Here is a 27,845-nt window from a genome sequence, read left to right as displayed (position 1 = left end):
TTTGTGTTTCTTTTACAGCTATGACAACAGGCGTTCAGCTTTCTGGGAAAACAATCACACCAGCCCACTTCCAGCTGCTTCGGCAGCAGCAGGCCACACAGGTGCCAGTATCACAGATACAGGCCCAGTCTCCAACCCAAATAAAGACTGTTGGAAAAATATCCCAGGTGATGTAAACAACTATGGTGAATTCAGGAAACACCTAAAAACCTACCTGTTCTTGAAGTACCTAGGTAGCGAACCAGAACATCAGCCCCCCTCATAATACCACCACATACCCAACCCTGTAAATTGTAAACCCCAACCCTAATCACTAGCCATGAACACACCATTCAATTCATGGAATATTTCTAAATTTTTTGTTGGCAGCATGGCACTTCCTGGTCTTGCAGCACACAAACTGTTGTTAATATTATTAATGTTGGAATTACCAGATGTACAATGCTATACCCGTTAATTCGCTGTATGTACAGTTTCTCTTTATTGTATTTACAGTTTCTCTTTATTGTAAACCACTTCTCTTTATTGTAAACCGCCTAGAAGTCGCAAGATTGTTGGCGGTATATAAGAATAAAGTTATTATTATTATTATTATTAAACTCAAGTTTCCTACACATGAGTATCTTCTCTGAAGCTTCTAATGACCTCTGAAGCTTCTAATGACACCTGTAATGACCTCACTCAGAGTTTCATTCAGCTCACAAACTAGCTATTTGAGCTATTGATTTTAACTTCTGGTCCTTTTTGAAACATACTTTCTTGCAAACAGAAAGCTAGAGATGCACTGTTTATAAGAAACAAGGGAAATGGAAAAATACATGTGTGAATATCTAATAGGATCCAAAAGGTAACATCTTTTATAGAATGAAGTGCTCATAGATGAGGGGTCTTAGAGAGACTGACCTACACTGAGATGGTAGTGGACTTTTGGAACAGACTTCCAGAGGAGGTTGTAGAAATTAAAACAATGACAGAATTCAGGTATGTTTGAAACAAATACAGAAAGAAAGGGGTAGGGGAGATTGAGTAAGGTCTGTGAGCATAGTAGGTACATACAAATGAGCAGATTAGGTGAATACAATTATCCTTTTCTGCCAGTATTTCCTGAGGCCTGATATTCAGCAAATTGATATTCAGCTACTGTATTTGTGCAATCCTACTAATTGGATTAAGTTATTTGGAGAGCATTAACAGTGATGCTATCCACATAAATTTTGGCTTCACATACCAAAATGGCTCATGGCCGACCTTCTCCTAAATGCATAACTTTTGGAACTTGCTACTTTCAAGTAAAAAAAGAAATAAAAAAGGCAGTTAACCTATAAGAAGAGTCCAGGTTACATCAAAAGTTACTGGGATAATCCATGTCTTTTTAATTCCCCTCCTCCTTGCCCTCCACAGCTTTAATAAGTTCTGCCTAGAGAAATATAGGGCCTGATATTTAAAGCAATTTTAGTGGGCAGGAGATGCTCCTGTCAACTTAAATTGCACTCACGTGACCAGCTGCCACTATTCAGCCATTTTGCTGGAGGACCTGTGATGGGCAGGAGGTAGTAGGCATCGCTCTTGTCCCAGTAATGAATGGAAGAAAATATAGCTAGGCATGTTAAAAAAGGGGATAAATCATTTTTCAGGTATGTTAGCGACAGAAAAAAAAAACCACTGACGGGATTGTGCGCCTCAGGAAACCTGACGGTAACTATGTAGACTCGGACTTGGATAAAGCCGAACTACTCAATGGCTACTTCTGCTCGGTCTTTACCTGTGAGGCACCGGGATCCGGACCGAAGATGCAGACAAGGGAGTGCTCGGAGGACCCATTCCGGGATTTTAAATTTACCATGAGCAGCGTCTACCATGAGCTATCGAGGCTAAAAGTGAACAAAGCCATGGGACCGGATAATCTACACCCCAGGGTACATCGGGTATTGAGAGATGTCCTGGCAGAGCCATTAGCTGTGCTTTTCAATCTTTCCCTAAACAAGGGAAAAGTCCCCTTGGACTGGAAAATTGCTAATGTCATTCTGCTCCACAAAAAGGGATGCAGGTCAGAGGCTGAAAATTACAGATCTGTTAGTCTCACATCAATAGCGTGTAAACTTATTGAGACGTTAATTAAAAACAGATTGGATATGATTCTGGATGATGAGAGGCTGAGGGATCCCCACCAGCATGGATTTACGAAGGAAAGGTCTTGTCAATCCAATCTGATAAGCTTCTTTGACTGGGTAACGAAACAACTAGATAGGGGAGAGTACCTGGATATAGTGTATTTAGACTTCAGTAAAGCCTTTGATAGTGTCTCACACCGTAGGTTATTGAACAAAATGAATACAATGGGACTAGGAGAAACATTGACCACATGGGTTAGAGACTGGCTCAGTGGTAGACTTCAGAGGGTGGTGGTAAATGGTACTCCCTCAGAAACGTCGGAAGTGACCAGTGGAGTGCCGCAGGGCTTGGTCTTGGGTCCGATACTATTTAATATCTTTGTACAAGACCTGCCCCAAGGACTTTGAGGTAAGATTACATTATTTGCCGATGACGCTAAGCTATGCAACGTAGTGGACAGCGCAACCGTGCCCGACACTATGAGGCAGGACCTACTTTTACTGGAAAAATGTTCAAATACTTGGCAACTGAGTTTTAACGCCAAAAAGTGTAAGGTTATGCACCTTGGTAGTGGTAATCCCTGCAAAACATACACCCTGAATGATGAAAACTTAACAAGAGCTGTCGCAGAATGGGACCTGGGTGTAATCATTAGTGAAGATATGAAGACTACCAATCAGGTTGAGAAAGCTTCAACCAAGGCTAGACAGATGCTGGGTTGCATCCGAAGAAGTTTTGTTAGCCGAAAGCCTGAAGTTATAATGCCGTTGTACAGGTCCATGGTGAGACCTCATCTGGAGTACTGTGTTCAGTATTGGAGGCCACATTATCAAAAGGATGTGAAGAGAATGGAATCGGTTCAGCGAATGGCTACTAAGATGGTCTCAAAACTCAAGGATATCCCATATGAAGAATGTCTAAGCAGGCTGCAGTTATATTCTCTCGAGGAACGCAGAGAGAGAGGAGACATGATAGAGACGTTCAAATATCTTACAGGCCGTGCTGAGGTGGAGGATGATATCTTTTTCCTTACAAATCCCACGGCAACAAGAGGGCATCCGCTCAAACTCAAGGATGGGAGACTTCATGGCGACATCAGGAAGTACTTCTTCACTGAAAGGGTGGTTGATCAATGGAATGGTCTTCCACGTCAGGTAGTTGAAGCCAGCTCGACTTCAAGAGACGATGGGATAAACATGTGGGTTCACTCCGGGGAAATGCTTAGGGGAGGGTTCTTTTAGGGGTAGGGTTCTTTTAGGGGGAGGGTTCTTTGAGTGGGCAGACTTGTTGGGCCGTCAGCCCTTTTCTGCCGTTATACTCTATATATTGGGAATGGATCCAGGTTAAAGCCTGCTTGTGGTTGGAATGGAGGGTCTCCCACTTGTGAGGGGTGGTCATGAAAGATCATGTGAGTGATGCATTCAGGAGAGTGCCAGTAGTCTGTGGTGGGGGGGGGGGAGAGCTTAAACGGGCACCCAGTATTCAGCCAGTTACCTGATTAGATAACCAAACAGCAGTCTGAATATTTTACCTGATCATCTGCATTCTGGGTGTGGCCAGAGCCCACACAGAGTCCTGATACTCAGTTTCAGTATCCGTATAGGTGCTGACACCAAATAATATGGTCCAATAAAATTCTGCCTGCTGCCTGTGGAATATTGACCAGGAACTGGTTATAATAGGAGGAGAGACGTGCTGGGGATGAAGTTGAAGTCTAGCTGAATAGTGCTGATATTAAGAGCTATTCAGATAAACCCCAGTTCAGTCTGGCTGCATAAACCGAAGTTCTAAAGATAAATGGTCAGTTTATCTAGGTACCTGTTAGTTTCAGTGGCCTGCCTAATCAAATATTTATTGTTCCTATTTAGAGGGCTAGCACTACTGAAAATAAAAACATAAAGATAAGTGGATAAACCTGCAATGTACAGTGATTTAGGATCTATTCATGTGGGATATTCTGGATAAATGCAATTTCTGATCATTCTAATCATATCACTAACAGCCTAAGAGCCAGAGCATACAACAGATACATACAACTTCAAAAGAGAAATTTTAACTTGAATACTTCATATTTTGTTCTCAGGAGCAACTGCTAAAACTACAAAAACAAAAACTGCAGCTCCCCCAGCAACAAGCAGCCCAGCCAGGTGCTCAGCAGAACGCCCCAGTGCCATTGCAGCAGGCTCAGGCCCAACCGTCCCCCCAGATTTCAACAGTGACAGCGACCAGGCCCGGAGCTGTGCTCACTGGTACTACAGTGGCAAACCTCCAGGTGACACGACTGGTAAGCACAAGGCATAATATAAGGAATGCCAACACATGAGAGGGTGTTAACAGATACCACTCAAAAATGGATTACCAATTATAACAAGCAAAATAATTTTAAAAGCCTTGTTTTATTTTATCGCTCAAATAAATTAAAAGGTTGACATTTTAAAAAATCACATTAGCATCTGGTGCTCCTCTGATTATGTGTTGTATTAAAAAGGAGAACCAATAGCACTAAGAGCTAAAATCTATAAACTGCGCCATAGTTAGGCACTACTAAGCGCCAAAATTGAGGCTAACTTGTGGTGCCTAACTAAAATCTGAGCCTAACTTAAATTAAGTCAGTTAGTTTAAATGGTGTGGTAGTTGACCATGCCATTGAAGTTAATTGAATCATTAATTTAAAAAAATTAAATTTAAAAGTTAGGCATGGAATTCCATGTGGTGCCTAGCGATACTTAAGTCAAGTTGCCTTCGGACGCCTATTGATCCATACCTGAAAAGTAGGTGTGGTTAGGGGTGGAGAATAGGCATGGTGGACTTAGGCATCACTAGGCATTCGAGTCAGGCATCAGTAAATCAGGCCTGGTAAAAACCTGGCCTAATATGCCGGCGCCTATCTCCAGGACACCTAGTGGTGCCTAAGTACACCTAGGCAGAATTCTATAAACAGCGCCTAGCCATTGATTGACAACTGCGATGAGCAATGCCATTTATAAAATTTGGCCTTAACTGTCTTCAAGCACCATGGAAGCATACAACTGATAAAAGGTGCCCTTCCTACCCCAACCAACCCCCAGAAATATAAGATTAATTTTGAAGTGATCGTAGCTATGCAGTTAGGGGAACTGGCAGGTTCAGGTGTGAGGGGTAATGCTGCAGTTTTACTCTTCAGACAGACTATGTCAGAAGAGTCAAGCATGCGTAGCTATGAAGACCTGTCTTCTTGCTCCCCAGCTGCAGGCTCAGGGACAGCCGGCTCAAACCGCGCAGGTTGCACTGGCAAAGCCCCCTGTTGTGTCAGTTCCAGCCGCTGTTGTATCATCCACAGGAGTCACGACCCTCCCAGTGACTGTGGCGGGGATCAGTGTTGCTATTGGTCAGCCTCAGAAAGCAGCAGGTATCATTTTGTGATTTTACCAAATTGTGTTTTTGCCCAGATTTCTAAATGTGTACAAAAAGAGGTACTTTTTAACAAAATGCCTACCTAAAAAAAAAAAACCAAACCCACATTTCCTTTTCTTAGAACTGTTTCCACGTGACAACCATTTTTGCAGCTTGTATAGAAACATAGAAACATGATGCCAGATAAAGGCCCATCCACTATCTCCTCCTCTCCCTAAGAGATCCCACGTGCCAGTCCCAGGGTTTTTTGAATTAAAACTCATCTCTATAGGGAGACTATTCAATGCATCTACCACCCTTTCTGTAAAAATATATTTCCTTAGATTAATCCTGAACCTATCACCTCTTAACTTCATCCTATGCCCTCTCATTCCAGAGCTTCCTTTCAGCTGAAAGAGACTGGCCTCATGCCTATTTATGTCACTTAGGTATTTAAACGTTTCTATCATATCTCCCTTCTCCTGTCTTTCCTCCAAATTACCAACTAAACTACTGGGTAAAAGTAGAATACTGAAGTTCCCAAAGTGTAGAACTCAACACCAAAACAAAAAATAGGAACTTTGACTATTTCAGCCTTTGTAACCAAAGCAGTGCTCAGAGCCGTTACACGGTTCTGAGCACCGCTTTGTTTACAAAGGCTGAAATAGTCAAAGTTCCTATTTTTTGTTTCCTCCAAATTATACATATTGAGATCTTTAAATCTGTCCCCATACACCTTATGATGAAAACCACTGACTGTTTTAGTAGCCTTCCTCTGGACCAACTCCATCCTGTTTATATCATTTTCAAGACGCGGTCTACAAAATTGTACATAATATTCTATTACACCTACTTAGGGGTCCGTACATTAGGTGATCAATCCATTTCTACAAACCAGGTTTTGCAGAAGTATGATACAGCTTTCAGCACCTCCCACATTGTCGGTGGAGTATAGTGCCCCCTTCAGTTTTTCTTTTTGCAAGTGAACTCTGCAGAGGTGTTTTGATCTGCTCTGCTTAGTTTTTCTTATTTTCGAGTAAACGTTCATTTTTTCTAAGGATTTGCTGCCCTGAAATCCTATATTTGGGGATTCTCTGCCAAAGGAGTCAGATTGCAGCTCACAGGGCAAACTTTCGGGTGGATCTGTGGATCCAGCCTGCTGTGTACTACCTCAGGGCTTGGGGTCTGTTTCAGTGGGAGCCAGTTCGCCTTCTGAATTTTTCATTGGCTTGAGCACAGGCTGTGGGCGCCCTGAGTAAGAACCCTCGGGGTATTGGAGAGCCAGCTGCGTATTGTGTCCCTCTCCCATTGCGCTTGGAAGTTCCATGGGGGTGGAGGTCTCGGATAGAGTCAGTCCGATTGGCAACCTGAAGATTTCCTGGTTTGGAGACATTATTTGAAGTTTCTGAGATAGAAAGTCCTTTCCATCTTTTCCAGCTGCAGGAAAAGCTGACAGACAGGCACTTTCACAGAACTATGGGAAAATTGGAAGGGGGGGAGGGCTGAAAACCTTGTTTTTGAGGATTTCAGGGGTCAGGTCCCCCACCCCAAAACCCCTATTTCAGTAATTTAAGGTGTTCAAAAAAAAGTCTCCATGTGCCGTTTTTGCCATGATTTTCTGGCAGCGGCCATCTTGGATTTTAAACACTCTTTTCTTTCTAAAACCTCTATCTGCTTCAAACCCCTTCAGTTTTTACAAAACTCGACAGGGATGGATGCCTCAGGGTGCCTTAACCCCATTTCATGTGAAGTTTGCATCAGATGGCCTGCAGAGGATTATCCATGTTGCGCAGCACGGTACAGTGACCATTCGGAGTAATAAATGTTGGGCTCAATATTCAAAGGATTCATACTTCTAACTGTGGAGCCATTTTCCTAAACAAAACAAGAGAATGGAATCTAAGCAAATATAAAATGACCTTAGCACTTTTTACAGGACATGAATGGATGCAGCCTGCATGGATTGGCAGGTACAAGACTAGCTGCCTTGTAGGGCAGACTGGATGAATCAAACAGGTCCTTATCAGCTGTCATTTACTATGGGGTAAATTTTATATGGCCCAGATTCTCTAAACAGTACCGGTTGAGAAGCAGCCTGTCTGGTAGGAAGCTTTCAATTAGCTTTAATTGACTTTTATTGCTAACCGGCGGTTTTGTTTTATCTCCTTAACAGTTCCCAGTGAGCACTTTAAAGAAGCAGAAAAAGTGCTCATTGTGTGTGCGCCGAACAGTGGATGTGGCCGGCATGTGCACGAAGTGCTCTTGCCGCTGCAAGGGAGAATCATCGTCAGCTTTGGGTGCCAACGAGCAGGGTTTCTCTTCGTGCGTGCATCACTTGTTGGCTGTAGGCAGTGGGGAAGCCCAGACTTCCCCTACTACCCACTCAGGGATCTCCCCAGCCTCTGATGATTAGGGAAATAAGGCTTCCCTTACCACCAGTAGTGCTGGGGATTCCCTTATTGCTACAGCAGCTATTGCTGCCTGCAATTCTGCTTTAGCAGCTGCGTACATTCAGGCCTCTTTGCCACTACTGGCTTCGGGGGAGATTTTTTTGGTAGGCTTTTCATTGGTTGTGGCGGAAAGCTCCGCCATTTTGCCTGTGGCGTCAGGGAACCTCCCTCCTGTTTTAAAGAGACAGGAGCAGGTCCTAGGTGTTTCTCCTGTTTTGGCAGCGAGTTCTTCTTTGCCGCCGGGGGTTTTTGCCCCTGATTTTATTTTACCATGTACAAAGCTTACTTGCCAGCTTCTTCCCTGGGGGATCTTTGTTCTTCAGGAGGGTCTTTACCTTCGATGTCTGCCCCTGTTCAGTCCCCCTCTGTCTTTGTCCACGAGTTTCTTGGGACAAGGATTTTATTGTTTACTGACACCGTTGCACCTGATGGGAGTTTTACTGGGGGTGGGCAAAGATCACATCAGATCAGTGGGTCCTAGAGGTGATTTGGGACAGCTCTGCTCTCGAGTCTTACCAGCCTTTACCAGATCTTTTCCTTTCTTCTCCTTGTCAGGCAACTTGGAAGAAGCAGGCATTTAATCAAATGTTGCAGAGGGTTGCTGGACCTCACAGCGTTGGTTCCAGTACTGGGCCCCTTTTGTCTTATGGCTTGGCTTTTGAAAAGGAATGCCTAAGTAAGAAAGGATATTTGAATAAGGTGATCCCTCTTGGGTTCTCGGAGACTTTTTATTTCTCGGGCTTATGTGCATATTTGGCATCTTTTTGAGGAGTGGTCCGCTCATGGCATTGCCTCTTTGCCTTCGTGCCTCTTTGCCTCACATCTTGGAGTTTTTGAAGAATGGCCTGGAGCAGGGTCTTGCCTGGTCTTCCCTCAGGGTTCAGATTGCGGCTTTGGCTTCTTTCGTGGTCTGTTGCATGGTCGGCGTTTGGCCTCTTCTCCGGATGTGATTTGATTCTTGAGAGCGGCAAAATTGCCCCGGCCTCCAGTTTGTTCATTGGTTCCAAACAGGGATCTCAATCTGGTTCTTTCATCCTATTTTTGAGCCTCTCGGCTCCTACATGTTGAAGGACCTTATTCTTAAGGCAGTGTTCCTGTAAGGTTCAGATGCTTTTCTGCAAGGTCCTAGATGACCTTATGGCCAGTGTAACAGATTGCTTCCTTAAGTCTCTGCCAGAGAATATGCTGTGCTGACCCCCAGGAGGGAGTAGAGGTAATTTTTGTTCCATTTTTACCAGTACCTGAGTTCCTCTGCCCAGAGATCCTTCCAAGGCTCCAGGCAGCGATTCAGAAATCTCAAACACCTGCAGCCCTCAGGGTCTAATGTCAACTCACCCTCCAAAAAGTCCCAATGACACCAAGTTGGCGGCTGCGCCTTCACATATTGGAGGGAGGCTGTCAGCATTTCACATGGAGAAGATTTTCTCAGACCAATTGGTGCTGGACATCATCCAAGTGGATCACAAGATTGAGTTTTAATGTCCTTCCAGAAGAGCGTCACCAGTGGGGTGCCACAGGGCTCGGTGCTTGGACCCGTGTTCTTCAACATCTTTATAAACGATCTGGACATAGGTACAACGAGTGAGGTGATTAAATTTGCGGACGATACGAAGTTGTTCAGAGTAGTGAAGACGCAGGGGGATTGCGAAAATCTGCAACGTGAAATAATCAGGCTCGAGGAATGGGCATCAACATGGCAGATGAGGTTCAATGTGAATAAGTGTAAAGTGATGTATGTTGGTAACAAAACTCTCATGCACGAATACAGGATGTCCAGGGCGGTGCTTGGAGAGACCTTCCAGGAAAGAGACTTGGGAGTTCTGATCGACAAGTCGATGAAGCAGTCCGCGCAATATGCGGTGGCGGCGAAAAGGGCGAACAGAATGCTAGGAATGATAAATAAGGGGATCACGAACAGATCAGAGAAGGTTATCATGCTGCTGTACCAGGCCATGGTGTGCCCTCACCTGGAGTACTGCATCCAGCACTGGCCTCCGTACATGAAGAATGACACGATACTACTCGAAAGGGTCCAGAGAAGAGTGACTAAGATGGTTAAAGGGTTGGAGGAGTTGCCGTACAGCGAAAGATTAGAGAAACCGGGCCTTTTCTCCCTCGGACAGAGGAGATTGAAAGGGGATATGATTGAAACATTCAAGGTACTGAAGGGAATAGACTTGGTGGAAAAGGACAGGTTGTTCACTCTCTCTAAGATAGGGAGAACGAGAGGGCACTCTCTAAAATTGAAAGGAGATAGATTCTGTACGAACGTAAGGAAGTTCTTCTTCACCCAGAGAGTGGTAGAAAACTGGAACGCTCTTCCGGAGTCTGTCATAGGGGAAAACTTGGATTCAAGACCAAGACCAAGGATTCAAGACCAAGTTCGAGAAGTTCCTACTGAACCGGAATGCACGCAGGTAGGGCTAGTCTCAAGGCACTGGACTTTGACCAGAGGGCTGCCGAGTAAGCAGACTGCTAGGCACGATAGACCACTGATATGACCCAGCAGCGGCAATTCTTATGTTCTTATGATTCTCCAGCTGGGCAGCTGGCAAAAGAGGTCAAGGTCCAAGCCACATTTCAAAGTCTCTTAGATATTTGGGCCATAGAACCTGTCCCCGTTGATTAATTGGGCTCAAGCAAATGCTCAAGAAAGGCACAGAAGACTGGAGGCCCATCTTGGATCTCAAAGCCGTAAATGTTTTTCTGAGGATCCCGCATTTCCACATGGCCTAAGCCATGCAAACAGAAACTCGAGCAACAAATCTTCACTTTCTTAGCAATACTGATTCCTGCTGCTTGGCATTACCTTCAGGTGTTGGACTCCATGGCAGCATCTCTGCACATGCAGCCTCTCCAGGATGCTCTTCTGTCTTGGTGGTCCCCTCAGAGGCATTCTTTTAAGATGCAGCTGCAATGAATAGGGACAGTGAAAAACAGCCTGTGCTGGTGGCTTCAAGGAGACATTGTCGAAGGGCATGCCTTTCCAAATTATGGAATGAATGACTCTCACGACCGATGCCAGCCTCTTCGACTGGGGAACCCACTGTGGGGACTGCTCGATTCAGGGCCAGTGAACTCACCATCAGAAGGGGTGGTCCATAAACTGTCTGGAGCTCTGAGCCATTTGGCTAGCATTGAAAGCTCTAGAAAGGTCTTCAAGGGAAAGTTTGTAAATGTGTTCTCCGATAATGCCACAGCAGAAACATATGTGAACAAACAAGGAGCCCTCCCTTACGTCTGGAAACTCAGATGCTCTTCTGGTGGCGGAAATCCATCTGCAGGCTCTTTCCTTTGCCCATGTGGCCGGAGTGGAAACTGTTCAGACTGACTTTCACAGTTGGCAGTTCCTGGACCCAGGGGAATGGTCTGTATCCCAAAGGGCATTCGATCTCATTGTGCGTCGCTGGGGCAGTCCGATAATGGATTTGATGGCTCCTGTCTGCAAACTCAAAAGGACTTCTTTATGTCTTCCCTGGTGGTCCAGGTCATCCGCAGGATCATGACTCATCCAGAACTCGTGATCATAATTGCCCCAGACTAGCCTTGCCATTTATGGTATGCAGACCTAGTACGTCTTCAATAGGACAGGAGCCTCAAGCTCCCTCTTCATTGTGGACACCTCAGTCGGGGACCAGTCCCCATGGAGAATCCACGGCGCTTTGGTCTTACGATATGGCTCTTGAAAGCACGGCCTTAGTTTGCAAAGGATATTCAGAAGTGGTTATTACCATTCTGGGTTATGAAGCCTTCTGCTATGGCGGCCCATGCCAAAGCTTGGACGGCTTTTCAACAGTGGTGTGAAAGGGACCAGGTGAAGCTGTTCCAACCATCTGTTTGTGCTAACCAGCCAGTCCAGGCATGGCAGCCTGGCATCCAATCCCTCTATAGCCAGATGGATTCGCATGCCCATTTCGTCAGCATATATCACCTGTGGTAAGCAGCTACCAGTTTCTCTCGAGGCGCACTCAACCAGGAATTTTGCATCTTCATTGGCAGAGTCTTGGGCAGTCTTTAAGCTTTACTAGGTCCTTTCTCATGTTCTTCAAACCATCAGGGGTGTCTACTCTATTGCAGATTTTGGTATAATCCGCAAAGAGGCAAATCTTGCCTTCAGCAATATCGCTTACAAAAAATGTTAAAAAGAACAGGCCCAAGAACCAAACCTTGAGGCAAACCACCTTTTCCTCAGAGTGATCTCCATTGACCACTGAAATTAATTGGTGTTGAGTTTAGTTGCTAGAGGAAAATTTTACATATCCCAAAAGACACCATCACAGTTTGAGTCTGGTGTTGACGATCTCCAGAAGAAGACCAAAAGTTGCACGTTTATATAATTGAAACAATTTCTTTGCATTGTTATAATTAGCAGAGAGCAAATCTTGATAGTTGTTTATAATATACATATGTCTAGTAGCATTGTAGAAGTGAATAGTCTGAACAGTATCATTGCTTTTTAAAGCTGACCTGTTGTATTCCTTATTTTCCTAAGAAAGATTTCTGCTCGGCCCAGTTGCTTGATTGGCTGCCTTTCAGGTTTGTTTTTTGTTTTTTTAGTAAATTATACTTTTGGCAAGTTGCTATTTTCTTTTGCCTTTCTGATCTCTGCAGCGGGGCAAACTGTGGTTGCTCAGCCATTGAATGTCCAGCAGCTTCTGAAGCTCAAACAGCACCATGCGACACAGCAGCAACAACAACAGAAAACTATCCAGCCTCAGACCACTGCAGCCCAAACCACTGTGCAGCAGAAGGTAGGTGTTTTGCTCATTTGCCAGGTCTGTTAGTATTTTGAATTTATATGGTTTGTGTGTTTATCTTCTTCAGTAAGACTTCTCATTGGAGCAGTGGCATAGTAAGGGGGGGCTGGAGGGTGGTCCACTCCAGGTGCCGTCTTGGTGGGTTTGTCAGCGCCCATCCTCCTGTCTGTCCTCCCCACTACTGCAAGTGCCACTTCCCTTCCTCCGTGCCTCTATAACATTTGCAGCGCAAGCAGCAACTCCAAACTGATAATCGTGCCAGCGTCAGCTGTTCCTCTGACATCACTTCCTGGACTCACGCCTAGGAAGTGACATCGGAGGAAGAGCCAACGCTGGTGTGATCAGCAGGTTGGGGTTGATGCTCGTGCTGGGAACGTTAAAGAATTATGGGAGAAGGGGTATTTGAGGCAGGAGGGGGCGGGGAAGGAGCGAATGGGGATGGGGGGCAGAGAAGAGGGCAGGGGAGGGGCGCTACTGCACCCTCACTATACCGCTGCATAGGAGCCATTTCTCATAGCTAGTCATCGTTCTCATAGCAGTATATTCTGCTTTCTCATTTCAAGAGCAGAATGTAATTTCCTAAGAGCTCAGTCCAAGTTTCCAGGTTTATTAAAGGCTTTCTATCCTGCTCATTGGACAAGTCACCTGAGCGGTGCACAGGCTAAAATAATTGGGGAAAGAGAAGAACAAAAGAAAGCAAATAAGGGGGAAGGAGGGAGGAACTACATAATTCATGATAGGATGGGAGAAAAGCTATGCAATCATGACTCTCATCCAGTGCCTCCATGCTTAGAGAAAGAAAAAAGAGTAATGTTTATTGGATAGCATCCTGAAAGTGAGATGTTTTTAGATCAGACTTGAAGCGCTGGAGGGGTACATTGCAGTTTAAGGTGCTGCGGTACTGCTCAGTACTGGGTGGTGATCCTCCTAGTGTAGCGAGCATCCTAATTCAGCAATGCTGCCAGTCTCCAGCTGCCCTGATGAACAAGATGTGCTCAGGCTAGAAATCAGGCTCAGCTCAGTAGAGAAAGCTAAACAATAACAAGCCACTGGACGTTGTTTGGTTATTTTGCCTGCTGTATATTATGTAGGTTTTACTGTACTGGATAATGCCCCTCTTAATAATGTAGACCCTTAGTTGAGCGGCAGGTCCTGAATTTAGATAAATAGGATAATGAAACTAAGCCTAGACATCTTTAACCCTCCTAAGAAAACACACCATGTATGCAGGGCAGGATTAACCAATAGGCCAAGTAGGCACGTGCCTAGGGCCCAAAATGGTCAGGGGGGCCCGATGAAGGAAGGCATCAACATTGTTTTTTCCAAACGGCGATGAGCCCCTCCAGCATCGATCGGCAACGCGAGCCCCACCCTGAGTGGGAACCCCCCCCCAATCGACGGAAAGTAAGACAAGCAAGCAACGCGGGTAAGAAAGGCAACGGGAACTGTAATTGTGCAAGCGGTGCTGCTTGCCCAAAGCTTCCCTCTGACGTAGCTTCCTGTTTCCGCCTGGACGCATGGTGGGGTGGGGCGGGGCAGGGAGCCCAGTGTACTTGTGTGCCTTGGGGCCCTCACCGAATTAATCCTGCCCTGCATGTATGCTTTCAGAAGCTGTAGATATTCAAGTTGCCTACAAATGCCAGTGTTAAGAAAATTTTTATTCTATGTTTTTGTTTGTTCTCATAACTCTTTACTGCCTACTGTCTCAATGTTTCCCCAAAGATTACTGCACAACAGGTGACTGTCCAGTCCCAGCAACAGAAAGTCACTTATACCACCCAGTCTGCTATCAAAACCCAGTTCCTAACCACTCCCATCAGCCCCGCCCAAAAAGCTGCTGGGACTCTGCCAGTTCAGGCACAAATTCAGGTACAAATAACCACTTCCCCTTGCTACAGTTTTTTCTCTATTTTGTGTGATGCTTTTGCAAAATGATAAAAGGAAAGATCATATTGTTAGATTATAGGTGACTAATACATCAGGTGAAACCTGTGTGAGCTCTATTTCTAATAAAATGTTTCTCTCCTTTTATTAAAGGTCTCAAAACTTCCACAGGTAGTACAGCAGCAAACAGCCGTAACCAGTCTGCAAGCAATGGGTTCTACCTCCCAGGTAGGTTTTACATGAAAAAAAATTTTCATGGTTACATGTATTCTTCAGGCCTCAACTATGAACTTAATATAGAATTAGTGGAGTGGAGGGTCTAATGATTAGTGCAGTGGGTTGGGGACCAGGGGACCATATTCAATTCCCACTGCAGCTCATTGGGATCCTTAAGGGCTTGTGCTGCGCCACTCAAAAAAGTACCTGCATATATATCTGTATGTGATGCAGTCAAAGTAGTTGATATTTATTATATATGCAGGTACTTTTTTTTTTGTACCTAGGGCAATGCAGGGTTAAGTGACTTGCCCAGGGTCACAAGGAGCTGCTATGGAAAAGGTGGTATATCAAATCCACACCCCTTTACTCCCACTCCAGGTAAGAAATATCATTAAATAATTAAGTAGTACTATTTAAAGACTATAGGAGAGGTTGCAAAATGATATTAATTGCATTATCTACTTCAGGATGAGAAATGTGTCAGCAGTAGTTTGGTTTTGGGTTTTGTTTTTTTAAGGATTTCTTTCCCAGTTACTTTCTCCTCTTGATCTCTTCCTTCTTTTAGGTACAGCCACAGACAGTAACACTGACACAGACCACAGCCTCAGGGCAGCAGCAGGTGATTCCCGCAGGCTCCACTGCCGGGCAGGTGGTCCAGCAGAAAATAATCTAGAGCCTGTATCACAGCCCAAGGAATAACAACTCCTGAGCCCTAATCAGCCAGCAGAAATGCAGGCAGGGTGCCCTGCTGATGGGCTTCAGACAGTGGAAGACCAAAGGGCCTGTCTTCTGGTGCTAATGAGGACAACTTCTTTATCCGTCATAGTCCTAATGAGTAGACACTGGATTGTGCAACTTTGGATCACCTAAAGGGAATCTCAGCTTCATGGAAATATTCAATATGAAAATAACAGTTTTCAGAGGGATTTATAGGGATGGAAAGCATTTCCCTTACATTAATGATTTATTTTAAAATTCTCTTCTCAGGATGAGCTTAAGTCGTGTAAGAAAAGTGAAAACAGCTAATTCACATTTTCACTTGTACTTTTTTCAACAAAAATCCACCCACAGAAAAAGCAGGCACATGTTCTTTATCCCCACTACAAGGTTCCAAGCAAATGTGTGTAGATACTTTCAGTGTGAAAATTGGTTCCAAGCCAGTTTTGATTAAGTCACTTAACAGGATAATTTTGTTCCTGTGTACCTTTAATTCATGGATCATGTCTGTGTGAAAATTTTCTTCCATAACCTAAACGTGTCCTGGGGATATCTACTGTGAAACTACACAGCTACATTTAACTGTTCTACCTGTGACAATTTTTATAGCCAGGCAGAGGTAACAGAACATCTTTTTAGCTGGAAGAACCAATTTCTGCCCCACTCCCATGCTCTCTAATTGCTGTGTTGGGCAAAATTTTGGTCAAACCATAACCCCAGTGGCCCACTCCATCTGAAACACCCGCAACAAAGTTCCCATCCTGAATTTTGTGGTGTATTAATTCATTTCAAGGTTTAGTTTTACTTATATTAAGAGGCAGTCATCAAATGGTCCACTCTGAGTACATTTTATCCACAGGATTTGTGCTAGTTTTTAGAAAGTATGTAAATGCAGTCTTCATTTGTTATTTCAAACTTCTCACCTAAACAAGGCTCCTCTCAAAATAGCTAAAAGTACATGTGTTAAGCTACATTGAAGAGAGTATTTCTTAGATGACTGATTAGCGAGGTTAAACATTACTTTGAAAGCTGATCTCATAAAGCTCAAGATATTTTTAATGTGCTGAGGTTGCTCTTATGTATTTCACAATGTCACACTGCCTGTGTGCCCAATGCTCAGTGACTCTATCCATTATTTTTACAGTATTTGGGGGCTTTTTGTGATTTTTTTTTTCTTTTCTGTCTTATAATCTCTATTCAGGCCTAACTGAATTTGATAGCACTACAACACAAGTGTTTACAGGGTTGTTGTTGTTTTTTTCATTAAAGAGAGATATGTGTTGCTGATAGTAAGAGATTCTCACACTATGCATACTGTAGATCAAGTGTCATCAGTCATCTGTTTATCCTGCATCTGATTTTACGAGAGACCGTGGAAATCCCAGAAATGTGAAGAGGAACTTGGTTTCCTGTGTTGCTGCTTATGATCTGGACATGCCCGTTCCTTATGCATTTGAAATAGATGAAGGACACAGGCTTAACTATTCTAGTCTTCCTCTTTATTCATATTGGGGGAGGGGGAAAGATAAGGGTGTTTGCTGCTGTCCTCTTCGGCAGGCTTCTCTTACACTTGCTGCAGTGTAACCAATGGATGTAAACATTTGTAGATATCCTTAATTTACAAAGGTACCATGTAGTGTGATGTTTTTGCTTCTTGTAAATAGTTGGAAATATTTGTAAGTTATTTTTTGGATTTTTTCTGACCGTGCCCTTTTATTTATTTATTTATTTATTTATTTATTTATTCATAGAGCTTGATATACCCCAAAGGAGGCCAGCAGTGGTACTATCTATGAGATTAAGTTAACAGCCACAATAATAAAAAAGGGGGAAGAGAGAGAATAGAAGGGAGGGTAAACAAAGAGATAAAGGAGGAAGATTTATGAAAGGGATGGCCCAAAGGTCTTGGAAAAGAGGTGTGTTTTGCATAGAGACAAAGTTTTGTAAAGAGGATTCAGTCCTGATGTGAGGTGGACATGTGTTCCAGAGTTTAGGGCTAAGATAGCTAAAGGCCATTTCGTGGGAGATATTGAGGCGGAGAGCAGTAGGTGGAGGAAGGGGGGAGACAGCGAGGAGATTGTTGATGTAGGCAGGGGCAGTTGGTGAGCAATCTTTGAAAACAAGTAAAGAGTTCCTTTTACAAAGCTGCGATAAAGGCTTCTACCACGGGCCGGCGAGGTAAATGCTCAAAGGATTATGAGCATCGCCGGCTCACAGTAGAAACCTCTACCGCAGCTTTGTAAAAGCCAGTGTAAGGGCTCCATTTTCAAACAATGTTCAGGATCTATGTTTGCAATCTAAATTTAGGCTGGATTTTCAGGCATCAAAGTTGTCATGAAAATTTTCCTAAATTTTAGGCACCTGTTAGTACCTAATGCTGAAAATTCATGACCTGTTTCTCTGATCTAACATCTCAGCATAGCTGTCCATGTTTTAGCACTTAGTCCCCTAATCTAGATGCTCGGGGAAGTTTACCTGAGTAAATACAGTAGCTTTGAAAATAGTCTTTTCTGTGTGTGTTCTGTGCACAACAGCATATAGTGGGATATATTCCCTCTCCAAAATAGCTCATGTCCTGCAGTTGTAATTTGAAACAGTCACTTTGAGTGTTGTGCATAGGGAGGAGTCTGGTCTTATTTTGAGTGCAATTGTTTCTTGAATGTAGCTGATGTTACTAATTTTTGTGACTTGTTTAATAGTTTATCTCCAAGTTGATATTCTTTAATTACTCGTACATTGCCTTTTCCCTGCCAGGATTGTTTGAAAGAAAGGTTTGAGCTGTAAATATTTGTGAATATGTATTTATGTGATTGTGATGTGTGGACCGTGTAATAAAGTGTACATTTTTATTACTGCATGTTTTAGTCTGTTGTTTTTGCAAATGAAGTGGGGAAAGATGTCAATTTGGATGGCCAGCGAGCCAATCTTGAATACGTAATGCTGGTGCTAGAGTCAATTAGCGCTGGAATAGTACTGGCATTGATGAGCACAGAATTTTATTTATTTATTTAATTCATTTTCTATCCCGTTCTTCCCAATGAGTCCAGAACGAGTTATAGGAAACATAATAATAATAATAACAGCTTATATACCGCAATACCGTGAAGTTCTATGCGGTTTACAAAGATTAAGCAAAGGTACAAATTGATTGACTTTAAGAGGGGAGGAAGAAAGAGGGTTAATAAGACAGGAAATCCATTTTTGAGGAGAGAGTGATCAATAGAACAAGCATTAGGCCTTAACCATTTAAAGATCATACACCTTAGGGCAGGGGTCGGCAACCTGTGGCTCACATACCACATGCAGCTTTCCTTGCATGTGGCTGCAGCTCTCCAGGGCCTGACCATTTAATCCCCCTCCCCCTGAGCCCATGCTCCTGCCACAAAGACTCCTGCTGAACCACCAGGTACCTCAGTAGGCCCGGGGGGGGGGGGGGGGTTAATGGGGTTGGGAGGGCAATTAAAGGGTCAGGGCCTGGTGAGGGGAAAGAACCTTGGCTATGTGTTGGGGGGAGGGGCAGAGGAATGAGAGCTGCAGCGACCTGTGAGGGGTTGGAGGAGAGAGAAGTTACACCTTGCGGGCTCTTTGTAAATCTTGGGCCAAACATTTTGGATAAATTGGCTCTTTGCTTTAAAAAGGTTGCCAGCCCCATACATAATATACAGTTAATGGATTACAATTTTCATAGTTACAATACTTGTTTTTCTTAACTCAGCACATGCCCAAAGAGCTCTGGTGTGAGAGAGTGTGTGTGTGACAAAGATTAGCATAAATAGCACACAAATGTAGTTGATAAGGTCATTTCCTATTCCTTCCCAATGTTCAGGAAACAGTGCAGAAAACAAAGCCACCCTTATCACTGAAAACTTAATGTCAACTTAGAGTGTGCGTTAGGATGTTTGAAGAGAGGATTTCTCATGATCCAGTCTGTAAAATCTGCCGTTTTTTATTTAATTTAGAAGTAGAAGGAATAGGGTTACCAGACGTCTGGGAAAACACAGACATGTCCTATTTTTAGAGGACTGTCCAGATGCCTGGAGAGATTTCCAAACCCAGCAGTTTATTTGGGTTTTGGAAGTCCTCCGAGCTCAGGGCCATGTCTGCACATGCACGGACATTGGCGTGATGATGTCATACAAATGTACATGTGCATGATGTCATCATGTTGACATCCACGTATTCACAGAGGCCCTCCAAACCTTGGAGGAAGGAGATAGGAGGTTCAGCTGGGGGTGGAACAGTGCAGAGATGGAGGTAGAATGGGGTGGGGCTGGGGGTGGAACAGGGCAGGGCCAGCTGTCCTCTTTTAAAAGAGGAAATCTGGCAACCCTAAGAAGGAAGCCCATTTAAGCCCTTAAAAACTGGCAGTGCAATGAGACAAATGTGTGTGAGTCAGAGCAAACAAAGCTGAAAGCACACATTGGCACCTGTTTCCAGCTTAAATATAAGCCTTCCAAGTAAGAAAAAATTGGAAAGTTTATATTTAAAGGCACTTAACATAGGTGCCAATGTGTGCTTGAATTTTGGGTTTGCCTGGTGCATGGTCACAAGAGCTGAGCTTACTGCATAATTTTTGTGCAGATGCACCAATCACGTTTCCCCCCCTCCCTTAATGTTCCCGTGCTCATTACTAACTGTGCATATAATTTGCGTGTCATTAGTGCTGAACATTAGGTGGTAGTTTGCAATATCCAGATTTAAAATTGTTTTTGTTTTTTTTTAAAGAAAAGTTACAATGGGAAAAAATTAAACTTTCTATACACTACCAGGTCAAACGAGTACAGGGGAAAAGGTAGAGGGGAGGGAAGTTATGCTTAGATTTTTTTTCTACTAATAGCTTTTCTTGGCATAGAGCTTGCTTGTGAAAGCAGTGATTAATAATAATAATAACAATTTATATACCGCAGGACCGTGAAGTTCTATGCGGTTTACAATGATTAAAGATGTTACAGATTGAGTGGAATAAACAAAGTACAGACTTAAGTGATTAACAGTTCTAGAGATCGTTTGTTGAGGACTAAGATTGTATAGGTTGGTTTCTGAAGTATTTCAGGAACAGATGTGTTTTTAGGCATTTCCTGAATTCCCTATAAGTAGTAGGTACGAGTAATTGTTCTAGATCTTTACCCCATAGTGCAGCTTGATGTGAGAAAAGATGTTGGTGATAACTTTTAAATTTACAACCTCTAATCGGTGGAGAAACAAAGTTCAGGTGTGAGCTTCACCTGTGTCTGTTGATTGTGAAAGAGAAAAGGTCTGTTATATATTTAGGGGCTAAGCCATAAAATACCTTGAAGCAAAAACAACCAAACTTGAATTTCACATGTGCCTCCATCGGCAGCCAGTGTAGAAGTCGATCAAACTTATTCAGTCCACAAAGTAGTCTAACCGCTGCATTTTATACCAGTTGCAATTGCCGCATATTCTTCTGGGCGATGTTACAATAATCAAGTTGACTCAGTATAAGGGATTGTACCAGAGTTCGAAATGATGAGACATTGAAGTAAGCTCTGATGGACCGAAGCTTCCAGAGGGTGAGAAAAATTTTTCTAATCAAGGAGTCTACCTGGTCTTTCATGGTCAGGCTCAGGTCCAGTGTTACTCCCAATACCTTCATAGTGGGTTGAATGGTTATTGATGCACATTGATGCTTTAGTGTCAAGTGGGTGTGACGATGCTATGAAAAATTTTGTTTTCTCTGAGTTTAGTTTTAGTCTGAATTCAGTCATCCATTGCTCCATTCGATTTAGTACTTCTGTTGCTTTGGGGGTGACTTCTAAGACAGAGTTAGTGGCTGGGATAATTATTGTGAAGTCGTCAGCGTAACTAAATAGTTTTATCCCCAGCTGGGACAATTGTGCACCCAATGAGGACATGTAAACATTGAAGAACAAAGGGGATAGTGGTGATCCCTGTGGCCAGATGGATTGCTCCATGTGTCAGAGAGATTGTGATTAAAACGGACTTGGTAGGTGCGTGATATAAGGAAACCTCGAAACCAGTTCAGTACCTCTCCTCTGATTCCAATTGCGTCTAGGCATTGTAACAGTTTCCATGATTCCATGGTCCACCAAGTCAAAGACAGAGCTCATGTCAAATTGCATGTTTAGGGCGTTGAGACCCTTACTGAACAAGTAACGCAAATTGTCCAGGATAGCCGCAATTACTGTCTCAGTGCTAAACAGAGGCCTAAAACCTGATTGAGCATCGTGCAGAAGAGAGAATTGGTCAAGATATTCCATTAGTTGGGTGTGTACCAATCCTTCCATGAGTTTTACTATAAAAGGAATAGATGCTACTGGTCTATAGTTGGTTACTGATATTGATGATTCTTTACAATTTTTTTGGGATTGGGGTTATTATAATATGCTATCACACAAGTCTATAACCACTTGAATAAGTAGTCTAGAGAGAAACCAGGGGTCTCAAGTGCTCACAGTCAGAAGCCCGATGTTTTTCTCAAAGCTAGTGACTAATTCAGTGAGCTATCATTGGTCCCGTATACTCTCTATAACATTGATTATTTTTTTTATTATTTTTATGCTTTTTTCTTTAATTTAGAGAAACTGATAAAATGATCTAGTAATCTAAATTTCTAATGCATCACTCTCCCATGTTTAATTAAAAGTACTTAGCTTTTCATATTCTTTAGCTGAAAAGTACTTTGTTTCAATTTTCTTCTTAACGATGGAAGATCTCCGTTTCGCTCCTATTATTTAAACAAGAGCTTCATCAGGACAAGCACCATAGGTAGCACTACAAATAAAACAAAAAATATTTTTTTATGTTATTTTAAAGTGATACTAGCGTACTCAGTCAGAATATAAAGCACTAAATACTTGTGCTGAAAAGGGGCTCCAAGGCACTGCTAATGGTTAAACATTTAAATATTCTAAAAATAGAATCTGAAAAATTTAAATACATCCAAAGCCTTATTATTAAGATTTTTTTTGTAACCTACATAACCTAAATAGTTACACAATTCTAAAACTCTAAACATCGGGCATCTGACTGTGAGCACTTGAGACCCCTGGTTATTATAATATGACCATTATTAGTGAGGAGTTTTCCATTGTTTAGGTTATTGGTTAGATAATTCAGTAGAGATAGTTTAAAGTCTAATGGAGCTGCTTTCATAATTTCTGGGGGACATGAGTCCAGGACACAGTATGATTTAGAGTATTTATTATATAATTTGATGTAGTTATTCCATTCTAAATTGTGGAAGGAACTCCAGATCATGTCCGCTGGTTTTTCATTTCTTTGTAAATCAATTGATTGATGTTCATATGATTAGAATGACTGCACTGACAACAAAGTTCTAATGAGTGAGAAAAGGCATAATTAAACTCAAATTCATTGCCAGAGAATGTGGTAAATCAGCAGGGTTTAAAAAGGGTTTGGATAATTTCCTGAAAGTCCGTAAACCATTATTAAGGACTTAGGAAAACACACTGCTTATTTGTAGGATAAGTAGCATAAAAACTGTTTTAGGGCCCCTTTTACAAAGTTGCGATAGCAATACCCAATGTGCAAATGGTGATGAAGCCCTTAAAAATTGAATGGGCTTTGTTGCATTTGCTGTGTGGGAATTGCTACTATAACTTTGTAAAATGTGCCTTTAGTCTTGGAATCTTGCCAGGTACCTGTGACCTGTGTTGGCCACTGTTGGAAAAAGAATACTGGGCTTGATGGATCTTCAGTCTGTCCCAGTATGGCAATGCTAGAAAAGGGAGTCCTCGAGAGATTTGACATCTGTGTTGCCCTATTGGATATACAGACAGGTAACACCTTTGTAATGGATTCACCCATTTCTTGACTAGCTCTGGAATTTTGGTCAAATGGGAAGTTTTGTTTTGAGTGATGTTTTTTTGTTTTTTTAATTTGCTATATGGAAGAGAGTTCTTTCTGTGGTTTTTAGTTTTGTTTATATTTGATCCTACTTTGCCATTGTTAACAAATTTAGAAGTTATGGAATGCTAGCCAAGAAACAGTTGGTTCCAACACAAAGTATTGCCTTTCTTTATTTCCTGACTATTCCCAATTATTTCATATCACAGGTAGAAATGATGTGGTGGTCGTGTTAGTCCACTTAGCAAGGCAATATTTAGAAATTAAACAAAAATAAAAGAAATAAGGTAATACCTTTTGGACTAACTCAGATAAATAGTGAGCCCACAGGGACAGAGAGAGAAAATTCTTTAAGTACCTGACGTTCCTGATGTACGGATTTACCTAGACATGTCCTCTTTTTAGGGAACTGTCTGGTCATCCGGATGGCTTTTCAAAACCTGGCACTTTGACCAGGTTTTAAAAAGCTATTGAGATCTGGGCCGAGTCTGCAGTGCATCTGCGCGGATGCGATGCTGTGATGTCATCATGTCACATCTGCGCAAAGAGATGAGGTTTGTGTGGATCTGGGGTTGGGGGATAGAACGGATTAGGGTCACACATCCTCTTTTTCAAGACGCAAAATCTGGTGACCTACCTATGAGTGTGGCTGTAAAACTTGACTCTTTTCAAAAATCTAACACCTCCCGCTCTTTGGTACCCTGTCCCTCTTTATCTTCCTAGCTCCTTTCCTATAACCCTTTATTGTAGCTCCTTTCCTATAACCCTTCATTATAGCTCCTTTTCAACCTAACCGTGCCGAGCTCTACGCTTGTGGAGATGGCGCGGTATACAAACCTAAGGTTTAGTTTAGTTTAGTAAAACTATACAAAGGCAGTATAGAAGTCCCAATCCTTTTCCTTTCAAGACACACAGTAATAAATAAGAGACAGAGAGATGAAGAAAGAGTTACCTTTGAAAGCTAATCATAAAATACATTGTGTTAGTCCAATACAAAAGGTACTGTATTAACTTGTTTCCTGTATTTTTGTTTTATTTCTAAATACAGTGGTGCCTCACACAACGAACTTAATTGGTTCCAGGAGCAAGTTTGTTATGTGAAACGTTCGTTATGTGAAACGCGTTTTCCCATAGGAATACATGTAAAAAAAAATAATTCGTTCTGCAGCATAAAATATGCTAAGATGACATAAAAAAAGATAAATTTTTGGTTATTATTTTTATTTAGATACATCTAAAAACATAATTGTTTTTTAAAACAACACACATTTTTTAAATTTAAAGACAGACTAAGTAGAGTCTAATTTTACAGTGAGAGGGCAGAGTCTCAGCGGCAAAAACTGGGACTTAACTGTTCATTTTTTTTTTTTTCTACCGTGTTTCCCCGATGATAAGGCAGGGCCATCAAATAAGACAGCCCCCCCTTTTTAGAAAAAAATGTAAAATAAGGCACCCCCCCGCAAATAAGCCACCCACCGATACCTGCGCTTACCCGAATCGGGTGGTACGGTGGGTGACTCCGTGTGGTCCCTGGCACCCCCGACACGATCGGGGCAAGAGGGAGCTCAAGCCCTCTTGCCCCCCCGACTCCCCGACACGATCGGGGCAAGAGGGAGCCCAAGCCCTCTTGCCCCCCGACTCCCCGACACGATCGGGGCAAGAGGGAGCCCAAGCCCTCTTGCCCCCCCCGACTCCCCGACACGATCGGGGCAAGAGGGAGCCCAAGCCCTCCTGCCCCCCCCCCGACTCCCCGACACGATCGGGGCAAGAGGGAGCCCAAGCCCTCTTGCCCCCCGACTCCCCGACACGATCGGGGCAAGAGGGAGCCCAAGCCCTCTTGCCCCCCCGACTCCCCGACACGATCGGGGCAAGAGGGAGCCCAAGCCCTCTTGCCCCGCCGATTCCCCAACTCCCCGACAATATCGGGCCAGGAGGGAGCCCAAGTCCTCCTGGCCACGGCGACCCCCTAACCCCACCCTGCACTACATTACGGGCAGGAGGGATCCCAGGCCCTCCTGCCCTCGACGCAAACCCCCCCTCCCCCCAACGACCGCCCCCCCCAAGAACCTCCGACCGCCCCCCCAGCCGACCCGCGACCCCCCTGGCCGACCCCCACGACACCCCCAACCCCCTTCCCCGTACCTTTCTGTAGTTGGCCGGACAGACGGGAGCCAAACCCGCCTGTCCGGCAGGCAGCCAACGACGGAATGAGGCCGGATTGGCCCATCCGTCCCAAAGCTCCGCCTACTGGTGGGGCCTAAGGCGCCTGGGCCAATCAGAATAGGCCCGGGAGCCTTAGGTCCCTCCTGGGGGCAGGGCCTGAGGCACATGGTCGGGTTGGGCCCATGTGCCTCAGGCCCCGCCCCCAGGAGGGACCTAAGGCTCCCGGGCCTATTCTGATTGGCCCAGGCGCCTTAGGCCCCACCAGTAGGCGGAGCTTTGGGACGGATGGGCCAATCCGGCCTCATTCCGTCGTTGGCTGCCTGCCGGACAGGCGGGTTTGGCTCCCGTCTGTCCGGCCAACTACAGAAAGGTACGGGGAAGGGGGTTGGGGGTGTCGTGGGGGTCGGCCAGGGGGGTCGCGGGTCGGCTGGGGGGCGGTCGGAGGTTCTTGGGGGGGGCGGTCGTTGGGGGGAGGGGGGGGTTTGCGTCGAGGGCAGGAGGGCCTGGGATCCCTCCTGCCCGTAATGTAGTGCAGGGTGGGGTTAGGGGGTCGCCGTGGCCAGGAGGACTTGGGCTCCCTCCTGGCCCGATCGTGTCGGGGAGTCGGGGGGGCAAGAGGGCTTGGGCTCCCTCTTGCCCCGATCGTGTCGGGGAGTCGGGGGGGCAAGAGGGCTTGAGCTCCCTCTTGCCCCGATCGTGTCGGGGAGTCGGGGGGGCAAGAGGGCTTGGGCTCCCTCTTGCCCCGATCGTGTCGGGGAGTCGGGGGGGGGCAAGAGGGAGCCAGGCGGAGAGAGGGCAGTTAAGCGCAGTGCCTGCGCGGAAGGATGCAGCTCGGGCGACTTCGTTGTGTGAAACGAAGTTCGTTGTACGAATCAAGACATAAAGTTCGTTGTGCGCAGCGTTCGCTGTGCGAGGCGTCCGTTATGCGAGGCACCACTGTACTGTATTACCTTATCACAGGTAGGAGCCAACTGCCTGTAGCGCACCCTCCTGCCCCGCGGTGGCGCTGACTATTCTGCCGCACTCGCAGGCACCAAGTGGGCGCTATCGATTTTCCCGCGCATGCGCGCAAGGCTGGGCCCGGAAAATGGCGGCCGTGCGGGAGAATGATGCCGGTTCCGTATTGGCGCGGAGTCTGGAGTTGGTGCTGCAAAGCCGAGGGAACGCCAACGCCGTTTTTGACATCTTGGAATTCTTACAGGTGAGGAGCTTTCTCCTGAGCTTGTGTGTCCTCTTGCCTTTTATCTTAGTCCGCATGGGTGCGGGGCGTGCACGGTGGTGCTTTAGCGCTCGCGTGCCCGGCAAATGCAGGGATCGGGAAGACCTGCATCCCCGCCTGTCCTGTTCATTTGCATTTTTCTCTTTCTTATTTTACAAGTCCGAGAAGGAAGATGAGATCCTTTCCGCAGTTCGAACGTGCAGCAGGTTGTTTGGCAGCTTGCTAGAAAGAGGGGAACTTTTCGTTGGCACTTTATCAGAAGAGGATGAGCCGACGGCTGCAGGCAAGAAAGCAGGCTGAGAGATGATATACCTCCTGTTGAATTTATGTATTTATTTATTTACGTACTTATTTGATTAGTTTTATGTCCCTTTCTCCCCAACGAGCTCAGAACGGGTAACAAGGTTAACATTATTATTGCTCAAGTAGTGTGTGCTAAGGGCATCGCCAGGCATCCGACTCTAGATGGGTCTGAGCTCAAAGTGTGTGGCATGAGATCCCTGCTTTCACCAGGCAGCTCAAAACTCCCCTCATTTTAAAGCCTTCATTTTTTTGGCCAGCAGTCATCAATTTTTTATAAATCCCAATAAAAATATATTCGCTGGGTGCACCATCCCCGAGCCTTCCCTCTGACCTGGTTCTACCTTTGCAGAAACAAGAAATAGTGTTAAAGGGTAGGCTCCGAACTAGTGCAAACAGTGGGTGAGAGTTACTGCAGGCAAAGAAACTAAGGCTTTAAAATGTACAGTAAAACCTTGGTTTATGAGCATAATTCATTTGGAAACCATGCTTGTAATCCAAAACACTCATATATCAGCAAATTTCCCCATAAGAAATAATGGAAACTCAGACGATTCGTTCCACAACCCAAAAACTTTAATTCAAAATACTATAGGTACTTGTATTGAAAGACTTTGCTTGTTTAGAACAGTCACTACACTACAAAAATTGCTACTATTCAATGACTACTCTTTACATGTATCCTCCCTTCGTAAGGCGATGACACCACTATGCTCCATACTTCATCATCGAGGAGTGCGATTTGCACTTATATATCCTGCATCATTACGCATTTGGCATGATGGGAAATCACACACCTTC

General features: G+C 44.3%; 2 protein-coding genes across 5 annotated transcripts in view; both read left to right on the top strand.

The window, feature by feature from the left end:
- LOC117364636 (E1A-binding protein p400-like) overlaps positions 1-18,368 on the top strand; it is a 203,503-nt gene extending 185,135 nt beyond the window's left edge. For all 4 annotated transcript variants that reach the window (XM_033954039.1, XM_033954040.1, XM_033954038.1 and 1 more), the window contains 7 exons: positions 19-167; positions 4,196-4,396; positions 5,338-5,500; positions 12,546-12,685; positions 14,414-14,560; positions 14,729-14,803; positions 15,360-18,368. In XM_033954039.1, coding sequence (XP_033809930.1) covers positions 19-167; positions 4,196-4,396; positions 5,338-5,500; positions 12,546-12,685; positions 14,414-14,560; positions 14,729-14,803; positions 15,360-15,467 — 983 coding nt within the window. In that variant the 3' untranslated portion in view covers positions 15,468-18,368. The remainder of the gene's footprint in view (positions 1-18; positions 168-4,195; positions 4,397-5,337; positions 5,501-12,545; positions 12,686-14,413; positions 14,561-14,728; positions 14,804-15,359) is intronic.
- An 8,161-nt stretch (positions 18,369-26,529) lies between these two features.
- The window catches only part of NOC4L (nucleolar complex associated 4 homolog), a 36,716-nt gene continuing 35,400 nt past the window's right edge, over positions 26,530-27,845 (top strand). The window contains exons 1-2 of the mRNA XM_033953535.1: positions 26,530-26,726; positions 26,904-27,027. Coding sequence (XP_033809426.1) covers positions 26,613-26,726; positions 26,904-27,027 — 238 coding nt within the window. The 5' untranslated portion in view covers positions 26,530-26,612. The remainder of the gene's footprint in view (positions 26,727-26,903; positions 27,028-27,845) is intronic.

The sequence above is a fragment of the Geotrypetes seraphini genome, chromosome 8 (genome assembly GCF_902459505.1).
Source record: "Geotrypetes seraphini chromosome 8, aGeoSer1.1, whole genome shotgun sequence".
NCBI classification, from domain to species: domain Eukaryota; kingdom Metazoa; phylum Chordata; class Amphibia; order Gymnophiona; family Dermophiidae; genus Geotrypetes; species Geotrypetes seraphini.
The sequence above is the reverse complement of the archived record's forward strand: the minus strand, read 5'-3'. Positions and strand labels throughout refer to the sequence as shown.